The following is a 20,211-nucleotide window of genomic DNA, read 5'->3' on the forward strand; positions in this document are numbered from 1 at the left end:
ACTTTAACGTTCCGTTTCATGTTGCGGTTCGACACCGGTTTTTTCAAATTATTTATATTCACTTCGACTCATTTGTCTATGGTTAACTACAATTAAAATTATTTATTTGTGAACATGGTTTATTTCTAAATAACTAGTTATAAGAGTAATGTAATATATTATAATTATGGACTAATATTATGGGCGATAGGCTGATCCCTTATCACCATAAGGTTCATCATATCCATCTTAGGACTTCGTATCAACAGTGGCTGCAAGTTGTCTTTGATTACTTGTGGCTCTGCTCACCCCATTTGGGATTACGGGCGTGAGTTTATGTATGTATGTATGTATAATATATTATATATATTAATATATAAAATTAGTTCATTTTAACTTCTACATGTGTGTTGTAAACGATTGCCGACTCTTAAAGGTTCTGAACCTTTGAACCAATTGAAAGATTGTTTTACAGATATAATAAACATTTATTAGTATTATTAGTAAAAAAAAATAACAATAAATAGTACAACAGTTTATATACTTTATTAAAGAGCCTGTTCTCCTTCTACCATTTCCTTCAGGTTGAGTAATTCAAATTGGCCCCTTCCACTGGTCTCAGCTCTAATCATCTCATCAAGAGTTCTGAAGCTGCCTGGGTCTATTAGGCATATAATATTTGCTGTGCCAGAGTCCCAGTTCTCCTCCTCTACACTTGTGGCAAGTTTAACAGCCTTTTCCCTTGTCTTTTTAGCATCTTTGCCACTCAGTAGTATTCTTACTCTCATCTGGGCTCTCTCCAGAGGAATCTCCTTCTTCAGTAGCTGAATAACATCTAGTGCTTGTTGTTTAGCACCCCTGTTCACATTTACAGAGTAATGAATGTCCTTCATAGCTTTTTCTATGATAGAGACTGGGTAGGGTCTCTTTGTTTCTGGATTAACACACTTTTCTGCAACAGTTGTTGCAATATCTTTGAATAAGGAATCTATTTGGGAATGGCGTTCTTTATCAGAAACCTGTAGTTCTCCTTTCTCCAATATTTCCTTACATATTTCTGTCATATCATCTTTACCAAACACTTTTATTAAGTCGTCCTTCTTGGCTACTTGCCCTTTAGACACATTTGTGAAGACTGTATGTGTTTGTAAGACTTCATCAATATCTGTTTCCCTTAAAAAATAAATATTACAAATAGATTAATTATCTGCCGTCGCACATGGATTTTATAACTGAGTTCTTAGTTATATTTATGAACTATATAAATTGTAACTTATTTCACATATTCCTAATTACATGGCAATGGTGCAACATTGCAAAGGAACATAAAAGGACCAGAATGCGCCCACATTAACGTTATTTTGTATTTGTATTTTGACTTGTTGTAGTTGTTTATTATATACGGATCACTTTAATAATAACTTACAATTTGTTTCTCCACGATACGACTTTGTTTCTGTAACAAGCTATTTCAAACCTCTTTCCACCTTTTTTCAGCCTGACTATTGCAACATTTGTTAATCGTATTTGATTAGTAGGTGTAAATATTTTAGACATTTTGATTTATTAGCTGGAAATATTAATTAGTATTACTTTCACACAAGTTCAGTTTCTGAAAACAATAATAAATTGCCTACCTAACCCTTATTATTACATTACTTTTTTTATTTGTCAAATAGTGATGCTTCTTTTATAAGCAGCCGATACATAGATTTGCATATTACCGGTTTTTAATTATGCTTTCAGTGTGACACGAATTTTAAAGGTTTTGATGAGCAAAAAAATGATTGCGACGTGACATGTACCCGTTTTTTTCCAAAATACCGATTACATGCCCAATTCGCTTCGTACCAGCTTCGTACACTAAACATTGACTAGACACCACATTAGATGAGGGTTGTACCGTATTCAATACATTATATTTTTCATTATTATTGTTCTGAAATTTCTCTATAACTATGAGTTTTTAAAATTTTACAAATTTGTGATTACGCGCGAATGTATAGAAGGTCTTTGGAGCTTTAGAACTTGGAGGTACGGCATGTGTATACTCACCTTTATTCAAAAGAGGCAATAATCTACGTGTCAAACTCTGCAGAAAAAGAAAAAATAAGTGGGCAACACAGAATTTAAAAAAATAGCAGTCAAAGACGCAACACGACGTGTATTTCTCGAAGAAGTTGTCCGTCATTTTGTTATATTTGTGTATTTTGTCGGCAATTTTATGTGATTATTCAAAAACATGGCGAAATTGGTTGATATATACAATAGCGAAAAAGAACCTGTGATAAAAAGGCGACAATTACCGTTAACTATCTATGAAAACCTTACCGTAAGTGGGCTACTGCACTTTGACATTACCACAAACGTAGAATAATCAGTGCTTAATAGAAATTACAGAAATTAGTCACTGCTAATATAGAAAATATACATGGCATCTTGGGAAACATGGAATTGAAGTATGGTAGCGTTACGAATGCTTAGAACGATATTTTGTAGAGATCAAGTTCATTGATTTACCCTGTGCAATGACGTTTTCTAGTTGACCTTATTTGTGGAATTATTTCTTTGTTGACGAGTCGGTTGTGTCGTTTTGCAGATGATTATGGATTTAAACACAATGGGGTTGATATGCGACAACCAGCAAGTGAAGGGGCGTGAGTACGAGGAGTTCATGCGCAAGTACAGGATCCTCACGACTGACGAGCTCAAAGCCGCGCTTAGAGTCGACGCCTCCGATATATTTAACGTATTAAATCAAAGCATTCCTTGTGTTGGCTGTCGAAGAAGGTACTTGTAGATTTTTTTCTTAAATATGTCTATTTTGCTATAGTTTTCCAGCACAGTCATCCAATTTCAGACATTTGCTAAACTTTTGTTCAAATATTATGAAAGCCATAGAAATAAGTTCAATTTGTTTTAAGAACTTATTTCTATCAATGTTCAAATTGTAGTGCAATTTCTAAATATAAGTTGATGTGATTGCTAACTCATGTCTTTTAAGTATGTAAATAATCAAATGTTGATATGATTTGGGTAGACATATCTGTTTTTTTCCCTTCTTATATGAAGTACCCACAAAATGCTGATAGTGTGGAAACTTGTGTGGCTTACAACACTTCTCTGGTGATGTTAGATCTTGTTAGATATGTCTGTTATTTTATTTCAGTGTTGAACGTCTGTTTTATCAATTATGTAAATCGGGACATCCCACATTGGACCCTTTGGTCCTATCGCCAGATGAGATTATGACAATAAGGGAAGATAAAATTATACACCCACAATCACTTGCCACTTTGCTTAATGGTCACAGGTAAGTGTGGAACAATAATGTTACTGCAGAAAGTAATAACATTTTTAGATTGAACTAGTAATAGTTTAAAAAAGAATACCTATAAAGAATATGAAACATATTACTTTGAAATTACTAAAAAATATCTTTGTGAAAACTATATCTGTTACCTTCAAAGTGTTTACAACTTTAAAGGAACTGATACACATTGCACCTGCTATGTAGATAATACCACATGTCTTGTATTAGCTGGTATTGCTCTCAGATTGGCTTATGTGGCTAGAAATATGGGTACCTACTTCCTAAAAAACTTCTGTTATTAGGAAGCAATTGCTTTTCTGAAGTTGAGTCCATACATGCATTATCATCCATCATCATATGATTTATGGCAATATTACTGATGTGAATGTTACCGAATGACCATATTGAATACGATCAAATGTGGTATTCATAGTATGTATCACACAACTGTTATTGAACTGGGAAACATGTGATTGGGCATAGCATTAGGATCAAATGGGCTAGTTATAGTGATAACAATATAGAAAATCCAACAGTGAGCCAAGATCAGTGTGATGAAACCCACCCAATCCATCCTAGCCAGACTGTCTTCAATCACTTCCCTTCATATAAACATAATGTGGCCTACAATTTACTAACTTTCGTAGTAGGACCTAAATTTTTGAACCATTATATTCATTACCCAAATCGTGAGAATCTTCAACTGCTTATGTGCATTTTAGTACGGGCATAGAATGCCTGATAGTGAGTCAGCCACGGTGGAAGAAGTCTCAGCGTTGCACCCTGCACTCGCTGGAGGCGGGCGGGGCCCGCGGCTGGTCTGCGGGCGGCGCGGGCCCGGGCTGGTGCGGCTGGGCGGCGGCGTGCGGCTGGGGCGGGCGCGCGGCGTGGCGCAGCGCCTGGGACGCCATGCGCTCCGCCGCGCGCGACCACGTCACGCTCGTACACTTCAATACTCTGCACGACACGCTGCATAACTACCTCCGGAAACATCGCTTCTGTGCAGACTGTAAGACTAAGGTAGAATATGTTGTTTTGTGTACTATCACTTTCTGCTATATATAACATTTGAAAACTACCTACTTCAATTTAAAATGGCAATGTTATCCCTGCATATAAGACTATGAAAAATTTATATTTTCTATTAAACAATATTTGTCCAGTGTTTACCTCAAGTTTTAGAGTGTCTAAGAGAAGAATTTAACTTTTTCACAAATGATAAGTAACAAAATGCATTCTCGATATTTCCAGCAAACAAAATAGTTACAATTTGTAGCTAAAAAGAAATCACTTTATTTTGCAACTGCCTGTTATCTTACAGATAAGTGTGTCTTATCTGTAGACTTGTTACTTTTGAGACTCAATGAAATGTATGAATCTATTCATTTTAGGTTTTAAGAGCTTATCAGCTGTTAGTTGAAGAGAAGGAGCCGCAGAAAGAGAAGGGTTATGTGGGGGCGTTGTATGGAGGCATCAAGCGGTGTCTGTTGGACAAACACCTGCACCTTCAAGCCAAGACAGACTATATCGCACACCTTATAGCGCGCGCAGAACCAGAACTACTAGGAAACCACCGCGAGAGACACGCTAAGACACTAGAAATTGCACAGGAAGAAGTATGTTGGTTTATTTAATTAATTAAATGTGTATGGTTATTTATTTATACATACCACAGCCATTTGGTTAATATACAACTGAGTAATTATCATAGAATGTGTGGTCAATGACGCTTTATCAGTCTAAGCTTGTTGAAGGAATGGTTTTTAACCACTCCTTATGACCTTGAGTTTATGTGTGTATCAATTTGTTAAATATATGACGAAATGCAGCTTTTCCCAACCCTTTTCACCATTGGATATGTAAGAGGTTTTACTAAGACCACCATGAACTCTGGGATATGTTCCTCGTACAAATCCAACCAGGAATATATATGCTTACGGACACATGACATCAAATTGATGGTTCATCTGTTTTCATTCTCTTGACTGTATAGAACTATAAAGACACATTATTTATACTATAACTATCTCCGAAGGTACTAATATGCCTCGGGATTTGCATATACGAGCGGCTACAGCGCATATCTCTGCGTCTACGCGAGGAAGAAGGCACGTGTCAGACCCTTGCAGCAGTAGCAGTGGAAGCTTTGTATCGCAAGTTCGAGACCGCAGTTGAACAGAAGAGTGGCGTCTCCAAACTACAGTTACTTTACGACGAAATAACACAAGAGGAACTCACGCGACAACAACGTAAGGAACAAAAGAAACTCAAGCGTCGCAAGAAGAAGGAGCGGCAGGCCGTCGAAAACAAATGCAAGGTTAGATTTTTTATTCGGTTTATTCTTAGAAAAAGTGCGTCCAAGGGCGCAGAACGGGCGTCAATACTTGCGATTTTAAACTCCCGAAGTAAAACTATAATCGGCGTCTGCAATCCTGTAAAATATGATCTATTAGCAACAGTGTCAAAATTTATTTCTTTGATTACAGGAAGCAGACTCAGAGGAACCAGAAGAAAAATGCCAGTGTGAAGAGTGCCTATTGGAAGAACGAGACACGCCAACCGATCTGCTATCTCCGCGAGACTACAACCAGTGTTATGAGGCCGGCGGAGAAGGCTGCACCTCTTGTCAGGATGATTCCACTAAACGTCGCTCACCCAAAAAATCCGGCAAGAAAAGGGCTAAAAATGGCAACCTCTCACCAAACGAACATTCTCATGACTGTGGCTACTCATCCGGGAACAATGGAGGCTGCTGTGAAACAATGTCTGGCTCTTCATCCCTCATGAGTTCTCCCGAAGGGTCAGAGGTGGCGTGTTCCGAAGGATTTTGTAACCACGAGAGAGGCGACTGTTTAGATTTGGCTAAAAACGACAAGATTTCATGTACTGGCTTTCCACTCTCCCTACAGGAAATGTTAATGGTAAGTTATTTTCAATACAAAATTGTAAGATTAATATATAGCGCGAATGTCGCTCATAAGGCTTTTTTATCTTCTAGGATACTTGTTCATCAGATGACGAACAGGACACCAGTTATATTCCTATAGAGGAGGTAATGGAATTTAAATCGCGTAGGAATATAACGGAGAAAAGACAGGAGTTACGACAGAACTTACGCCAAAAATTCGAGCGGTTGTGTGTGTCGTCGCCACCGACGCTGCCGTTGAAAGACAAGCAGCCCGCTTAGACCTCCCGATGTCCGTTCCCTAACTGAAGTCCCCGTCTTATGGTAAATATTCAGGAACTTGTTGAAAATGTGTAGTTCAATAAAAGGACTTCTTTTATGGGATTTGTTTATTAAGTGCATATTGCAAAATACCGTCGTCATTTTACTCGACCTGGCCTCAACACCTTAGAATAAACGCATTGTGTGATGTCACCTGTTCTAGCTAATTATTATAATAATGACTCTCCCGGTCGCCTCGTCGGTAAACTGGCTGCCGGTCGTTTGCAGTGGCTGCGTCTCATCCTTGCACTAGACACCAACCCGTTAAGTTCCCACTATGGGCTATGTTACTCAAATTCGTTGATTAGTTAAGGAAATAAAGTCTTATCAGAAATTACAAGGTGTAACCTTATAGAACTAGTCAAAGTAATATCATTGATTGACTACTTACTACAGAATGCTGGCACATTTTTGATAAGATTTTATTAAAGACAATAGAAACTGCCTTATTGTGTTTTGATATTTTATCTTTTTTTTATTTGCCTGATAATCATGTATATCTTATGAACCATCCACCCAATCCAATTAGTAGAACACAAAATTATATTGTACATTTGACTTGGAACGCTTCTTGTATGGAGCTGATGGGTGCTTGTAGTATAAAATACTGATATTTATATTGTAGTTAACAAATATATTGATCAGTACAGAGTTTAATCCATCTTGTTCTACTCGCGACAGGTAAGGCATAATATATAATCAGGTGCAAGTTGAAAAATTCCAACACTAATGTGACTGGACAAACCCAGCATTTAAAGATATTTACTATTTAAAATGTTAGGAAGCTTAGTAAAATATTTAAAGTAGCATTTTTTGATCAAATTATTTTATTTTCAATGCTTTATGTGACTCAATGATTATAATGTGGTACATGATATTGATGAATTAATTATTGCTCGTTATCAAGCTTATAAACAGCAGAGGATCGGGAGTTACCTTGGCTGTGTCGCCATTGTTATTAAAGCGAAAAACATTTGTAACTCAGTTTTAAATATACTATAATACAATATACAGTTGTTTATTTTAATTTTATTGCTTAAAATTAGATCCTATACTATTTACAGGTTGTTTACCATCTGTTTGAGCTCCACATGAATATTGACAATTTGCTTATATTTGTGCTATACACAGTGTTGCATTTGTGCCACCAAAGCCAAATGAGTTTTTCAAAGCAACTCTTCTTTTAGTCTCCCACTTCCTGGGGTCATTTGCAACATAGTCCAGATTGTCTACGGGCTCTTCTAAATTGAGTGTTGGTGGTATAACTCCGTGGTGACATGCTAGAATTGTGAACACAGCTTCCAAATTTCCTGCAGCACCTAGTAAATGTCCATGAGCACCTTTTGTAGAAGATATTGATATCTTTGAACTATGCTGCCCAAAAAGGGTCTTTATAGCAGTTGATTCTATGCCATCCCCTATTGGTGTTGAAGTAGCATGTGCATTGATATATGTAATCTGTTCCTTCTCAATATTGCTATCTCGGATAGCTCTACTCATAGACAGAATAGCTCCACTTCCATCTTCTCTAGGACTTGTAATATGTGATGCATCACCTGAAAGTCCATAACCCAATATTTCTGCATATATTTTTGCATTTCGTTTTACTGCATGTTCATGTTCTTCGATGACCAGCACAGCAGCTCCTTCACCCATAACAAATCCATCTCTTTTTTTGTCAAATGGCCTTGAAGCTTTTGTTGGGTTGTCATTAAATGAAGTGCTCAAAGCCCTTAGTCTACAAAAACCAGCTATTGCGAGTGGGCTGATGCAAGCCTCAGCGCCGCCGCAAACCATAACGTCTGCATCTCCATTCCTTATGAATCTGAAAGCATCCCCTATTGAGTGAGCTCCTGTTGCGCAGGCAGTTGACACAGCATGGTTAGGCCCTCTGAAGCCATATTTTATACTTATCTGTCCTGCAGCCATGTTAGGTAATATTCTAGGAACGAAAAAGGGGCTAACTTTATTGTAACCTGATTTTAAGGCATCATTAGTATCGCAGACATCTTTAAGGTCAATCATTCCCATTCCTAAAGCTACACCTGTGACCTCTTTGTCGGCTTCAGTCTCAGGAAGCCATTTAGCGTCCGTCAATGCCTCTGCGGTCGCTACTAGGGCCAAGCAAGTGGCTGGTGCCATGGACCTCAAATTAGATTTGGACAAAGCTTTTGTAACCGTGTCATCCTTTGGTATAAGGCCTGCTACCTTACATGGTAATTTAGAGTATTCTTCTCCTTGAAGAGGAACAATGCCACTTCCCCCTTGTAACAATTTTTGCCATACTACTTCTGTACCTGATCCCAGCGGAGCAACCACTCCTAACCCTGTAACTACAACTCTTCTCCTTGGCGGAAACTGTGACAAACTTCGAACTTGAGATATCAAATTTGTCCTCATTTTTACAAGTAAAATATTGTTCTCTTAGGATTAAAATAATATCAAATGGAAAAGTAATTTCAAAGAAAAATAAACATGAATTTGATTTGATCGTTTTTAGAACATAAAAAACTACTATGCTGAATGTGAAAACGAGACAAGAATAACGCCTATCAACGGATTTTATTTCTCGTTTTTAGATAGGACTGTGCGCTCATTTCTTTATTGATAACTGTCAGTGCAATGACCGTTTTTGGACGTGAGGTCAACGTCATTTTGACGTTTTGTGTGACCTTTTTGAAGAGAATTTGTTCCAGTAGCAGTTTTACAAATGTATTGCTATTTCTTTCTACATGTCTTTTTATAATATCTCTATCCTGTTTTACTTTCGTAAAGTTTACAAAAACACGTGTTGGTTGATCAAGAACCAAGTTGATTTTCGTAGCAGATGTACCTAATAAATTTTTACTTGAAATCTTTAGTGATTTTGTACAAAAATGGGTTTAATATCATTTGTAAGTAGAAACATTAAACTTATACTTACAATAATTGTAGTCGTTGTGAGTATTATATATAAAAATGAACTCCAATTACTTTATAAAAGTTGGAATACAGTAGAAGTCAGTATAAAAACTAAGAATAAAAGTGTATTTACTGAACAAGAATTATCTGTATACAATGGAGTAGACAAAAAGAAACTGTATCTGTCTCTTCTGGGGAATATTTACGACGTAACAAAAGGAAAGAGACACTATGGGAAGGATGGTTCATATAATTATTTTATCGGTAAGTTGAATATTTTCCTTCTATTGCAATTTTGTGTAAACAGTGTAAAAATACAATTTTTTTAATTTAGGGTGCCTCTGAAAGACTTGAGCCTTAGTAGGTAATAAAACAATACTTGAAGCCACTTTTCCTTGGTGCCTGCTTCGCTATGTTTCTGTAAACATTTTCTTTCTACTTATTTTATAAAAATTGTTTCACAGGTAAGGACGGTACAAGAGCCTTTGTCACTGGGAATTTCAGAGATGAAAGTAAAAACAAGGACCATGTGATAGACCTGTCTTGTGATGACTTGTTATCATTACTGCATTGGAAAGACACTTTGAAGGAAAAATATAAACCAGTGGGTGAGTATAAAGGATGCATATAGTTACAATTACAGTACAATAATATTAGTACTAGATGTTTAAGTAACTTAAATAATTTATTCTAGGTGTACTCATAGGAAGATATTATGATGAAGCTGGTCAATCAACAGAATACTCAAAGCAACTAAGTGATAGAATAGACAAGTGCAAGACTGAGAAGGAATTGGCAAAACTAGAAGAACAGAAGTATCCACCATGTAATATGGAATGGAGTGTAGAACAGGGGTCCCGAGTGTGGTGTACAAAAACTAGGTATCTGTATTTGATTTGACAAGAAAGACTGCAAGATATCATGTTAAGATTACACATGAGTACATGAATGTGTTACAGATAGTCATGTTTTTCTATTACTTAATAAAAGGTCTCCCCTGATCAGAGAAGGTAAACATTTTCCATAGTGGAATAGTTTATAATCTTGTGCTATTTATTTCCAGTGGTGGAGTGACTCGTGGCTGGGCTGGAGTTCCCAGACAGCTATACACCCCTGGAGAAGCCAAACCTCGGTGTGCCTGCGTCAATCTTGTGAAAGACAACTCACAAGCACTTCTTAAAGAATATGACAATTGCAAACCAGACTCTTCATTTTGTATTACTAATAGTTAATTACTATAGTTTTTATTGCATAAAAACTGTAATCTCTTTGGATCTCATGAAACATTCCAACTGGGTTATAATAACGGATTCAGTATTTTAATATTTATAAATTCTTTCACGAAGTAGCCCAAAGCGCTGTTTTTTTATATAAGAATTGCATAATATTGTAGGTACCTAAAGTCTTGCTGGACCAACAGAATATCCTTCAATATTATATAACTGTTATATTTATGTTTTGTATACACTTTAGTGATGTAATTTTTTCTAAAATAATAATATACTTTCTATTTTGTTTATCAGTTTTTTTCTGACACTACCTAACTGACAATAATATTGTCCATTTTTAAGCATTCTATTATATATTGTCGCAGAAGTGGGTTCAGGGATTGGAAAGAAATTCACACAGTCCAAGGAAAATGAATGAGGTTAACTCTATGGGAGTAGGGTAGGTAATATGAATGTGTGTTAACATCTATGTAGTAATTTTATAAAGACAATTTTCTATTATCTTAACCTTGCTTTAATGGATGGAATTTCTTTCTATTAAAGAATTACATTGTGGTTTGTATCTTGTTTTGTGAAGGAATAATTCAGAAAAAGACGAGGTGCTTGTTGTACATGTCTGTGTAATAAGCTTAGCAAATATTGATTATGATTACATTTACAGAGATTATCAATGAAATCATTAATACCAAAGGTAAAAAACATTATCAAACTAACTTAATGGGCAGTGTAGCTTCAGTCTTAACTACCTCATCTAACTCTAGACACTCAATTGTTTTGAGGAACACATTCATTGGGATTTTCTTCCTGTTTAGAAATGATTTATTCCCAAGTAATTTCTTAATTTTTGCCCGACGCTTCTTTATTTTTTCCTTAGTGTACTGATTGCCAAGCTGGAACGTCAACAGTCTCTTCACTTTCCTGCCGCCTATGAGCGTGTCCTTACTAGAGCTTTCAGTCTTAGGTTCTTCATAAATTGTTTCTAAAGTTTGTGATACAGTCTTAACAGTTTTGTTGAGATATAAAGCTTCAATTTGCTTGGGGTTTGCATTTTCGGTTATCACATGTTTGCGTGGTTTCATACTAACTCTACGATTGCTTGACTTCGTTATTTCTGGCGCTAAAGATTTTCTTTTTCTTAACACACGTGTCGCCAGTTCAGGAACTGAAGGCTTTCCATGAGAATCGTCCGCGGGCTCATCCAGTTCCATAATGTCTAAATGTGCCATTTTATTTGGCAATTCCGAATCTGCTCTGTAATTTGAAACAGTATGTTATAGATCGAGTAACTACAGAAATTCATGCTATATAATTTTATGAACAATTTAACTAACCTTGATTCTTCCATGTTTCATAAAAGACTAGTTTGTACTAATTTAAGTTAATATACTATTAATAATGCAAACTGGCTGGTTTAGCACGCCAGCTGTTAAATAATATTCATAAAAAACGCAAACGAACTTAACAGACAACCGACAATCTTCCGAACTTACTTTGATTTGACTGACAGTTGTTTTTTTAATCGTACAACGAGCAGTTGCTTTCCTACAGTAGAGCCAAGAATTAATTTTTTATTCGACTGTAAATTCTAGTGTCCTGTTTATCAAAACAAAAACCCTGTACAAGAAATTTTCTTTTAAAAATTTACATTATTACAAGAGTGTGTTTATCAAAATTACACATGTAAATTACATGTGTATATACTATAATTAGTGTCAATATTTATTTCATAAGTATATTTTACAATCTCTCCACTTTTTTTGATAAAATAAATCTAATTTACGCGTAAGTTTTAACAAACTTAACAAACACATCTATGGAGTATGGCTATTTCAATAATTTCTAGATGTTTTTATTTATATTTTCATGATAGATTTTGCAAAAAATTTAGGGCTCTTCGGACCACTCCTCTTTCTCTAGAAATCTAATTTCTATAATCTATCAGAACGAATAAGAGATGACAAGCAGCATGAAACAGCCAGTCCCTTTTTAACCCACCCGACGCTATGCGAAAAGGGGTGCTATTATCTCTTGATGGTATTCTTATCACATACTAACGGGCACGTCTGTGATAACTTGGCATTAATTTGCCTAGAAATTCTCGCAGATTATCTCATCCGATTAATTGAGAGGAGGCCTGTCCCCATCAGAGACTAGGTTGGTTTTGACATATGGGGCCTATGATGATGATGTAAGTACAACAAAGTCACTAGGAAATGAAACACTTATCGTTTTATAACGATTTATTGTACAAAACAATAATACATTAAAATGTACAGGTATGTTTAAATTTTTGGACTCGATTACGTCCCAAACACTGGACAATTATGTATATCCTTCCCTTACAGACACCATTTTGCTCGTCGAGGCGTCAGCACTAATAGAAACAGACTCGGCGCTATATAAGCAAACTAGATTAAAATAGAATAAAAATATAACAATAAATTAATAGAGTGCTTGTCAACTTAAGTACACACTGTCTATCGCACTGCTTTTGTCGACGGGCACCATGTAGTCTTTAATTAGAACAACGTAAATAACAAATGGATAAACCTCCTAAGCATACTGTATGTATATACACATTATGAACAAGTCCTCTCTGAGAAGTAGCGCAGGTGAGCAGTGGAGGGGCCGGCCGGTGGCGCTGGCACGGCACGGGGCCGCCCCGAGCGGTACGAGTGGCAGAGAGAAGCGGGTGAGGAACTATGAATCGGTGGCGTTTACCACTTGTCAATGACCGTCTCGCTCGCTGCAAAACAATTTCAGTGTTAGTAGTGGGCGGAGCGAGCGGCGTTGCTCTCCGAACTTACGGGTTACACTGTACGCCGAGATCACAACCGTGTTGTTACTTAATGTGTAGTTTCACTGCGGGATCACAACAAACAATGAGTGTTCATGGAATATGTGCGTGCAGTGGCGCTGCGCTGGCTTCCGGAGGCTTACTGGTTGTTCCACTGCGGCTTGGGGACTGGGGACAGACAACACCTCGTTAGTGCATGCGTGCGGGGCACCCGGCAGCTGCGGCCGGCGCGGTGCAGGGGTACCACAACAAAGTTTTGCAATTAAATTATACTACCAAAAATTTGTTCCAAATATACTTTTCCATCCATTGCGATGTGAGCGATGGTCTTCTCTTGCAATAGAGTTACAAAATATTTTTTGTTCATGGGATAACAATTTGAAAAAATAATTTTGTCTATATAAAAGTAGCCAAATAGCATGTCGAAGCTTGCAAAACTTTTTTAGTTTTGTTAATACTACAAAGTAGTGTTAGCAGGATCATTCAAACACAAGGAGTAAGTAGGTCATTATTTGTGTATCACGTAGGAGATGCATTGGTTGTCCGACTATAGGGGAGGGATGTTTACAGATGACAGAGATTGTGCAGATTATGTTCTGGAAATAAATTCAAACAGGACGTAGTTCTCGACAATTTTAATTAATGTAAAATATGTATAAACGACTGTACATTAAATAGTTATTCATAATCGTAACAGTTGGGGAGGTCAGGGACGATCACAACAAAGGTTTGAGCATGCCCTCATTGTGCAGTGTGTCTGTATGTCGGGGGCTGAGTCTCCGGTTGTCATCGCGACGAAAGTAACATTATACAACTTTTCATAAGATTTATTTTTCTAATTTATTATTGTATCAAACCACATCAAACTGCACTCTTGAAAACGGGTTAAACATGCACATTTTGCACTCATGCAAGATCTCATAACACTATAACTATATAATATAAAACTTATGTACGTACAGACCTTGTACCATCATACATAACATTTAATAAATGGACAAATTTTGAATTTACTTCGTATAACTTAAAATAGTATTATGTCTCGTTAGTAAAGTAGTTGAAGTTTACCATGAATCCATATTGGATAAAGAACTTAAATAACATCCGTTGTGTAAACATAAATCATTAAAGTACCAAGCACAGCTCGTACACACAATACATACAATGACTATATTGCTTTATATTTAGTTTATAATATTAAACTCCAATCCAGTTATAATATGTTTATATACTTTAATACAGATTTTTTTTACATTTTACTAAGAGGTCTGCTAAAATCATTTGCTGATAGATAAAGTAACAATATGCAGGTGCATCATGAAGTATGATTCAAGTGCTCGAGACAAAATACGCGGGTTATTGGTTCAGCACAATGTATCATTCGTTAACTAGTTAGGTTAAGTAAGCAGCACTATGCTTCCTGCATACAATACTAAAGGTAAGATAGAAACGGAAATGCACGAAGGAATGTTAACAAGCGACCACAGGTGAAAGGACAGGAGAAGTTCCCTTCGAAGTTTGCCGATAAAAATAATCGTAACCACGTCCCTACCGATACACTTACAATAAATTACACTAAGCTAACAATGCACAATTGCATATCACTATTTATAGTAAATTTTAATAATATGTCTGCAGTCCACATGGACAAGGTACTGAGCCGTGTGCGAGTTCGCTATTGCCAAATTTCCATAGGAGCTTCTATTACAGTAATCATTTATACAAAATTCTTTAACAAATGCAAAACCTAACTTACATATTTACTATTATAAACCTTTCTATTAAAACCAATTTTTGGTGTTTCATGTTAGCACTCACAATGAAGGTCTTCACAGCCACTTCACGTCTAGTAAGTCTAAGGAGGGAAAGTAAACCTGTCGAACCTCCAGATAGTAGCTCCAGAATTATTGTCTCGCACGTACAAAATGCATAGTTCCATGGGCGGGGTCGCCGGCGGCCTCACTTCACACTGTGCGTAGGATTAGCATTCCAAACGGTTAGTTCACTGTGGTGAGCGTAGCTCAATGTCCGTGGCGTTTCCACAGTGGCCCCGCCACCGCCACGCACCGCTCCTTCATCGATTACAAACGCCACCAGTATGCCGTTATTATACTAAGTAAACTACAAGTATTGCATTATTCAAGGATAGAACTGCTGTTCATAAAAAATGTATAGAATATCTACGAACAAAATGTTCTACTAGTTTGAGAAGAGGTTCTCTTTAGCATAGTGGCGGCGCGGAGCGGGCGGGCGGCGTAGGTGATGGAGGGTATTAGGTTGTGAACAAACGGGTGCGGCGGGCGCGGCGCTTATAGGGGGCCGTAGATGATGATGCCAAAGAACACGGCCCACATGAGCACAATCCATTGCATGCCGTCGAGCCAGTCGGCGAGGGTTTTTGTATTACCGTCGGAGATCTTGCGCGCGACGAACTTGAGGACCTCGTCGAGGAGGACGACGGGGATGGAGAACTTCATCACCGTCACCCACTCGTCCATGGACAGCGGCGTCACTTGGAACACGGCCTGCGCACACAACACGTACACGATTATACACTATATACGTGGCTGAACGTGGTACAATCCTTACATACACAAATGTCATACTCCAATCACCATCACTGCACTCGAGGTACGACGCCGTCCTATACACTATATCTGTGAGCTAAAATATTTGTGTCAAAGTGAAAATTATAATGTAGATTTAGGTTAAGATTCCCTGAAAAAATCTTTAATTAGAAATTTTATTTCTTTTGTCCTGTTTTCGATATATCGATCGGGGAGCGTCGGTTTGAACCCCGGTACCATACTTGCACCGATGAGTTATTAATTTATCTTAAGTGTAGTTTTCATTAACAAGTTGGCTTAGACGGCGATACGGCACACCTATCACGTTGGTCTAACAGAAAGCTCGGTGAGGCGTGGGTACTTGGGATGGAACCTCTGACTACTCCAATTGGGATATAGTCGTGAGCTTATGTGTAAAGTCTTGTACATACCGAGAGGACCTCGACGTAGAGGATGACGAAGTGGAGGGTGAAGGAGAGCGCCATGGAGCCGACGAGCCACATGTTGGACCACGGCGGCATGGACACCAGGGACTGGTTCTCCGACAAGCTGTTCATGGCGTTCAACATCTCGATGGTCACAAGCACAGACAGAGCCATCGTCATAGGGTGAGGGTCAGAGAAGATCTTGCAGTCGATGCCCTGGAATTGTTAAGGTGTTTTGTTAGTTAGTCTCTAGTGGTATGGTCATCACTGGGTTTACATTCTTCCAATTTGTCGTTATCATTTAAAAATAAGTAAAAGAATCATGTTTTGAGCTTTTTTATTCACGTCAGTTTCAAAATGAAATCTCCTTAAAAAGTGCATTCCTTAATTTCTCCACATAAAACACAACAGCGTATTTCACTGGGTCAAAAATAGATGATGCTAATTTAGAAATAGATGCCAGCCTAAGACGATAAAAAATCCATCTCATTTTACTTTTCGATTCGTTTACTAATTATATTTAAGTAACAATGAGCACGACGTTAGACCGCTTTTGATGACGTCACAGGATAGTATTTCAATACAAACTCCAAAGAAAACTTTCGTTTGACGTTTCCTAGAAAGTATTTCATTTGACTAGGTTGTCAGGTAGCCTATTACAACACGCAGCGGCTTGGTTGAAAGAGGTCTCTTTTAGAGATTTCACATCTTTTATTGGTAATGAGTGTCTTCTTTACCTTGAACTCATCACCGCCGCCGAGGCACTGCAAGTGGTGGGTGAGCTGCCAGTACGTCATCTGCGGGCCGTAGGGCGAGTACATGAACCACCAGGTGGCGCCTCCCACCGTCGCGGCGCCTACGTAGCCGCCGATAGCCATGTACCTGGGGAGTTCGGGAACTTATTGTAATACTATGTGCGATAAAGTATGACATGGGCCCCGATTCCTGGAGACACCGCCTAATTTTATTTTAAGTTATATCCGTCATTTTCATATCCGTCGAAAAGGAAAGGGACGGATGATTCACAGCTCTTAATTTTAGGAAGAATGAGTAAATGAATGTGTCGGGTTATTGACTGATGTAAAATTTTTAGACGGTTGGTTTAGATTGTGCTTAAAATTGACGTGTGTTCCATAAAATTTATGCTTGTCGATTACCCGTCCTTTTCCTTTTCGGCGGATAAGAAAATGACAGATATAACTTAAAATAAAATTAGATGGTATTTACAGGAATTAGCACCATTGTCTGCTCGGGGTTTTGTAGAAAAATAAGACTAATTGGTACATTTACTTTGGGCGATGTGCTAATCATAATATGTCAATCTGATAACATATGTATATATGAAAAGTTCTGCAACTCCTTTTCTGATTATGTGTGGCTCTGCCTACCTCATTAGGGATAGCGGGCGTGAGTTTGAGTTTATGTATGTATAGCTAGTCTTCTCAGGCATGTCGTAAAACCATATTAGGGCATTGATCTTGCCAATATGAACCATGATTCACTTTATTCTTCTTCTATCGTGTGGGTTGTAAGATCAATATCCGATTTCGTCAATTCTCCTTACTTTATTAGAAGTTATGAAACAGAGACCAGCCCGTGCTTCAATGAATAATCTTCTTTCACCCTAAGGTTGCCTGGCAGAAATTGCTGTTTAGCAATAAGGCCGCCTATTGTGCTTATGTTTTATTCGTATGTTATGTCCTTTGTATATGTTGTTGTGCAATAAAGTATTATTGATTGATTGATTGATTGATTCTTTCGTATACAGTCAGAGTATTAACATCTAATACTAGTTATTAGAAGAATTATGTGTACAGATTTATCAGGGCACTGTTAGGGAAGTGGATGCTTCTGTTAGGGCAGTAGTCTAGTACCTTTACGTTACGTTAAATACAAGAGTATACCATACCTGAAGAAGAGCCATCCAGAGATAAGACCCTCATCGGCCTTGCGGGGTGGCTTGTCCATGATGTCGAGATCAGGGGGGTTGAAGCCGAGAGCGGTGGCGGGGAGGCCATCAGTGACCAGGTTGACCCATAGCAGTTGTACGGGGATCAGGGCTTCGGGAAGACCCAGAGCGGCGGTCAAGAAGATGGACACGACTTCACCAATGTTGGACGAGATCAGGTAACGGATGAACTGCTTCATGTTGTTGTAGATGGCGCGACCTGTGATTGTAATAATAACAAGTGTCGTTACCAGATTGGAAGATGGTATTGTCTAGCCTAATGTGGCCTACTTTAGAGCAAAATTATCTTTTCTATTTGCTAAATTAGAATGGTATTTTCAAAAAAATATTTTCACTGGATCGATTGCTCGGTCGAACGATCGATCGTCGTGACGACGATACAGCTCACCACCTATCTCGTTGTTCTAACAGAGCTCGGCTGCTCGGTGAGGTGTGGGTACTTAGTTCATCTTTCGGTGGATGTACCTCACTGAATTAGGATGTAGTCGTGAGCTTACCTTCCTCAACAGCAGCGACGATGGAAGAGAAGTTGTCGTCAGCGAGCACCATCTCAGCGGCGGACTTGGCCACAGCAGTGCCGGAGCCCATGGCGATACCGATCTCGGCCTTCTTCAGGGCAGGGGCGTCGTTTACACCATCACCAGTCTGTGTAGACACATCCGGTAAATGAGTTACTTGTGGACATTATGTGCTTTTTCAGGACTTTATGTTGAAATAAATAATATTGTAATAATATCTTCTTAATGTAATTATCTTCTTCCCTGATGCCGGGCAGCAGCGGTATCAGTACTGGTTGGAGGCCGAGGAAATGGATTCTGGTAGGGCTCTAGCTAAAACATCACCGATTGAGAAATTGGTCGGTGTACTGCGAACGGAAGGCGATTGGGGCAACCACCGTTCTACATGCCCTATCTATGGAGTAATGAAGGCGATTACTCCACCGACAAGAGCGCAGCTCTTAAATAAAGAGAGAGAGATCTTCTTAATATTCAGAAAAGCATAGGGTGACTGAATTCTGCACATATACACACATACAGGGTACACAGGATTGACACACAGGATGTTAGTGACATCGTAAAGATAACTTTGAGAAATGATTCTGACCGTGATTCCGAGTTCATATCAAGTGTAATTTTCCATCCCCCTCAGTATTCATTACATTGTCACTAGCACCCAGCATATTTTATACCTACTACTTACATACACAATATACTGACATGCCAATATAGTAATCCGGTTCAATTGCTTTCATGTTTTTATATTTCACTAGCTTTTGCCCGCGACTTCGTCCGCGTGGCGTGTTATATAAGAGAGAGATCTTTGTGTGTGTGGGAGTGCATATCAAATTTCAAGCATCTAACTTATGCAGTTTAGATTTTTTCATACAATTTTTTTCCAATAACTCCCATTTTTCAAAATACAGCCAAAAATAAACTTTATATTTACTAAGGTATGCATGCATGCTAGATTGAATCAATTGATTGAATTGATTTTTTTTTAATTGATTGTTCATTGAGTTTTAATTTTAATACACACTTCCTCTCTTCCCTTCAACGTTGCTGTGCCCTACAGGGTCCATGTTTTAGTTCCTATGCCTATGTAACACCCCATTGTACTACATGGAATGCAATAAATAATTTAATTGAATTGAATTGAAAACATCTATCTTACGCGGTTTCGATTTTTTCATACAAATGTTTTTTTCCCGCTAACTCCCGTTTCCGTGGGAATTTTGCAATATCCTGTTGCAACTAAGGTTTAAGTTAACTAAGGTACCTGCATGCCAAATTTCAAGCGTCTAACTT

The 20,211-nt window shown here is 38.0% G+C and overlaps 7 protein-coding genes across 11 annotated transcripts in view; 3 read left to right on the forward strand and 4 right to left on the reverse strand.

The window, feature by feature from the left end:
* LOC126367820 (sulfotransferase 1B1-like) overlaps window positions 1-20,211 on the forward strand; it is a 243,838-nt gene that overhangs the window by 170,760 nt on the left and 52,867 nt on the right. The gene's annotated exons all lie outside the window — the stretch shown is intronic.
* LOC126367842 (ribosome maturation protein SBDS) lies at window positions 504-1,652 on the reverse strand. The gene is made up of 2 exons (XM_050011614.1): window positions 1,406-1,652; window positions 504-1,152 (listed from the first exon to the last, which is right to left on the reverse strand). The coding sequence occupies exons 1-2, from the start codon at window positions 1,534-1,536 to the stop codon at window positions 528-530; spliced, it is 756 nt and encodes a 251-aa protein (XP_049867571.1). The 5' UTR covers window positions 1,537-1,652; the 3' UTR covers window positions 504-527.
* On the forward strand, window positions 2,107-7,527 carry LOC126367771 (gametogenetin-binding protein 2-like). The gene is made up of 8 exons (XM_050011498.1): window positions 2,107-2,311; window positions 2,579-2,769; window positions 3,149-3,292; window positions 4,015-4,312; window positions 4,684-4,908; window positions 5,328-5,609; window positions 5,779-6,213; window positions 6,291-7,527. The coding sequence occupies exons 1-8, from the start codon at window positions 2,222-2,224 to the stop codon at window positions 6,477-6,479; spliced, it is 1,854 nt and encodes a 617-aa protein (XP_049867455.1). The 5' UTR covers window positions 2,107-2,221; the 3' UTR covers window positions 6,480-7,527.
* LOC126367804 (3-oxoacyl-[acyl-carrier-protein] synthase, mitochondrial) lies at window positions 7,521-9,110 on the reverse strand. Its single transcript, XM_050011554.1, has one exon. It carries the CDS (start codon window positions 8,916-8,918, stop codon window positions 7,629-7,631), a length of 1,290 nt encoding a protein of 429 aa, XP_049867511.1. The 5' UTR covers window positions 8,919-9,110; the 3' UTR covers window positions 7,521-7,628.
* Window positions 9,234-10,936, forward strand: LOC126367838 (neuferricin). The gene is made up of 4 exons (XM_050011609.1): window positions 9,234-9,683; window positions 9,884-10,027; window positions 10,114-10,300; window positions 10,483-10,936. Exons 1-4 carry the CDS (start codon window positions 9,395-9,397, stop codon window positions 10,649-10,651), a joined length of 789 nt encoding a protein of 262 aa, XP_049867566.1. The 5' UTR covers window positions 9,234-9,394; the 3' UTR covers window positions 10,652-10,936.
* Window positions 11,249-12,158, reverse strand: LOC126367860 (uncharacterized). The gene is made up of 2 exons (XM_050011634.1): window positions 11,980-12,158; window positions 11,249-11,899 (listed from the first exon to the last, which is right to left on the reverse strand). Exons 1-2 carry the CDS (start codon window positions 11,991-11,993, stop codon window positions 11,353-11,355), a joined length of 561 nt encoding a protein of 186 aa, XP_049867591.1. The 5' UTR covers window positions 11,994-12,158; the 3' UTR covers window positions 11,249-11,352.
* The window catches only part of LOC126367753 (calcium-transporting ATPase sarcoplasmic/endoplasmic reticulum type), a 28,374-nt gene continuing 21,033 nt past the window's right edge, over window positions 12,871-20,211 (reverse strand). For 3 of the 5 annotated variants that reach the window (XM_050011474.1, XM_050011475.1, XM_050011476.1), the window contains exons 8-12: window positions 18,904-19,051; window positions 18,347-18,605; window positions 17,175-17,319; window positions 16,444-16,653; window positions 14,066-15,970 (exon numbers count right to left, since the gene is read on the reverse strand). In XM_050011474.1, the coding sequence (XP_049867431.1) occupies window positions 15,755-15,970; window positions 16,444-16,653; window positions 17,175-17,319; window positions 18,347-18,605; window positions 18,904-19,051 (978 nt within the window). In that variant the 3' untranslated portion in view covers window positions 14,066-15,754. Of the gene's footprint in view, window positions 13,614-14,065; window positions 15,971-16,443; window positions 16,654-17,174; window positions 17,320-18,346; window positions 18,606-18,903; window positions 19,052-20,211 lie in introns of those variants that run through there. The other 2 variants (XM_050011478.1, XM_050011477.1) reach the window with 2 other exon arrangements.

Source organism: Pectinophora gossypiella, chromosome 6 (genome assembly GCF_024362695.1).
Source record: "Pectinophora gossypiella chromosome 6, ilPecGoss1.1, whole genome shotgun sequence".
NCBI classification, from domain to species: domain Eukaryota; kingdom Metazoa; phylum Arthropoda; class Insecta; order Lepidoptera; family Gelechiidae; genus Pectinophora; species Pectinophora gossypiella.

Coding starts and splice junctions, on each gene's coding strand:
- LOC126367842 (XM_050011614.1), bottom strand. CDS start 1,536: ATGTCTAAAATATTTACACCTACTAATCAAATACGATTAACAAATGTT. Junction 1,153..1,405: donor GTATCGTGGAGAAACAAATT/GTAAGTTATTAT, acceptor TTATTTTTTAAG/GGAAACAGATATTGATGAAG.
- LOC126367771 (XM_050011498.1), top strand. CDS start 2,222: ATGGCGAAATTGGTTGATATATACAATAGCGAAAAAGAACCTGTGATA. Junction 4,909..5,327: donor TAGAAATTGCACAGGAAGAA/GTATGTTGGTTT, acceptor CTATCTCCGAAG/GTACTAATATGCCTCGGGAT. Junction 5,610..5,778: donor CCGTCGAAAACAAATGCAAG/GTTAGATTTTTT, acceptor CTTTGATTACAG/GAAGCAGACTCAGAGGAACC.
- LOC126367804 (XM_050011554.1), bottom strand. CDS start 8,918: ATGAGGACAAATTTGATATCTCAAGTTCGAAGTTTGTCACAGTTTCCG.
- LOC126367838 (XM_050011609.1), top strand. CDS start 9,395: ATGGGTTTAATATCATTTGTAAGTAGAAACATTAAACTTATACTTACA. Junction 10,028..10,113: donor GGAAAAATATAAACCAGTGG/GTGAGTATAAAG, acceptor AATTTATTCTAG/GTGTACTCATAGGAAGATAT. Junction 10,301..10,482: donor GTGTGGTGTACAAAAACTAG/GTATCTGTATTT, acceptor ATTTATTTCCAG/TGGTGGAGTGACTCGTGGCT.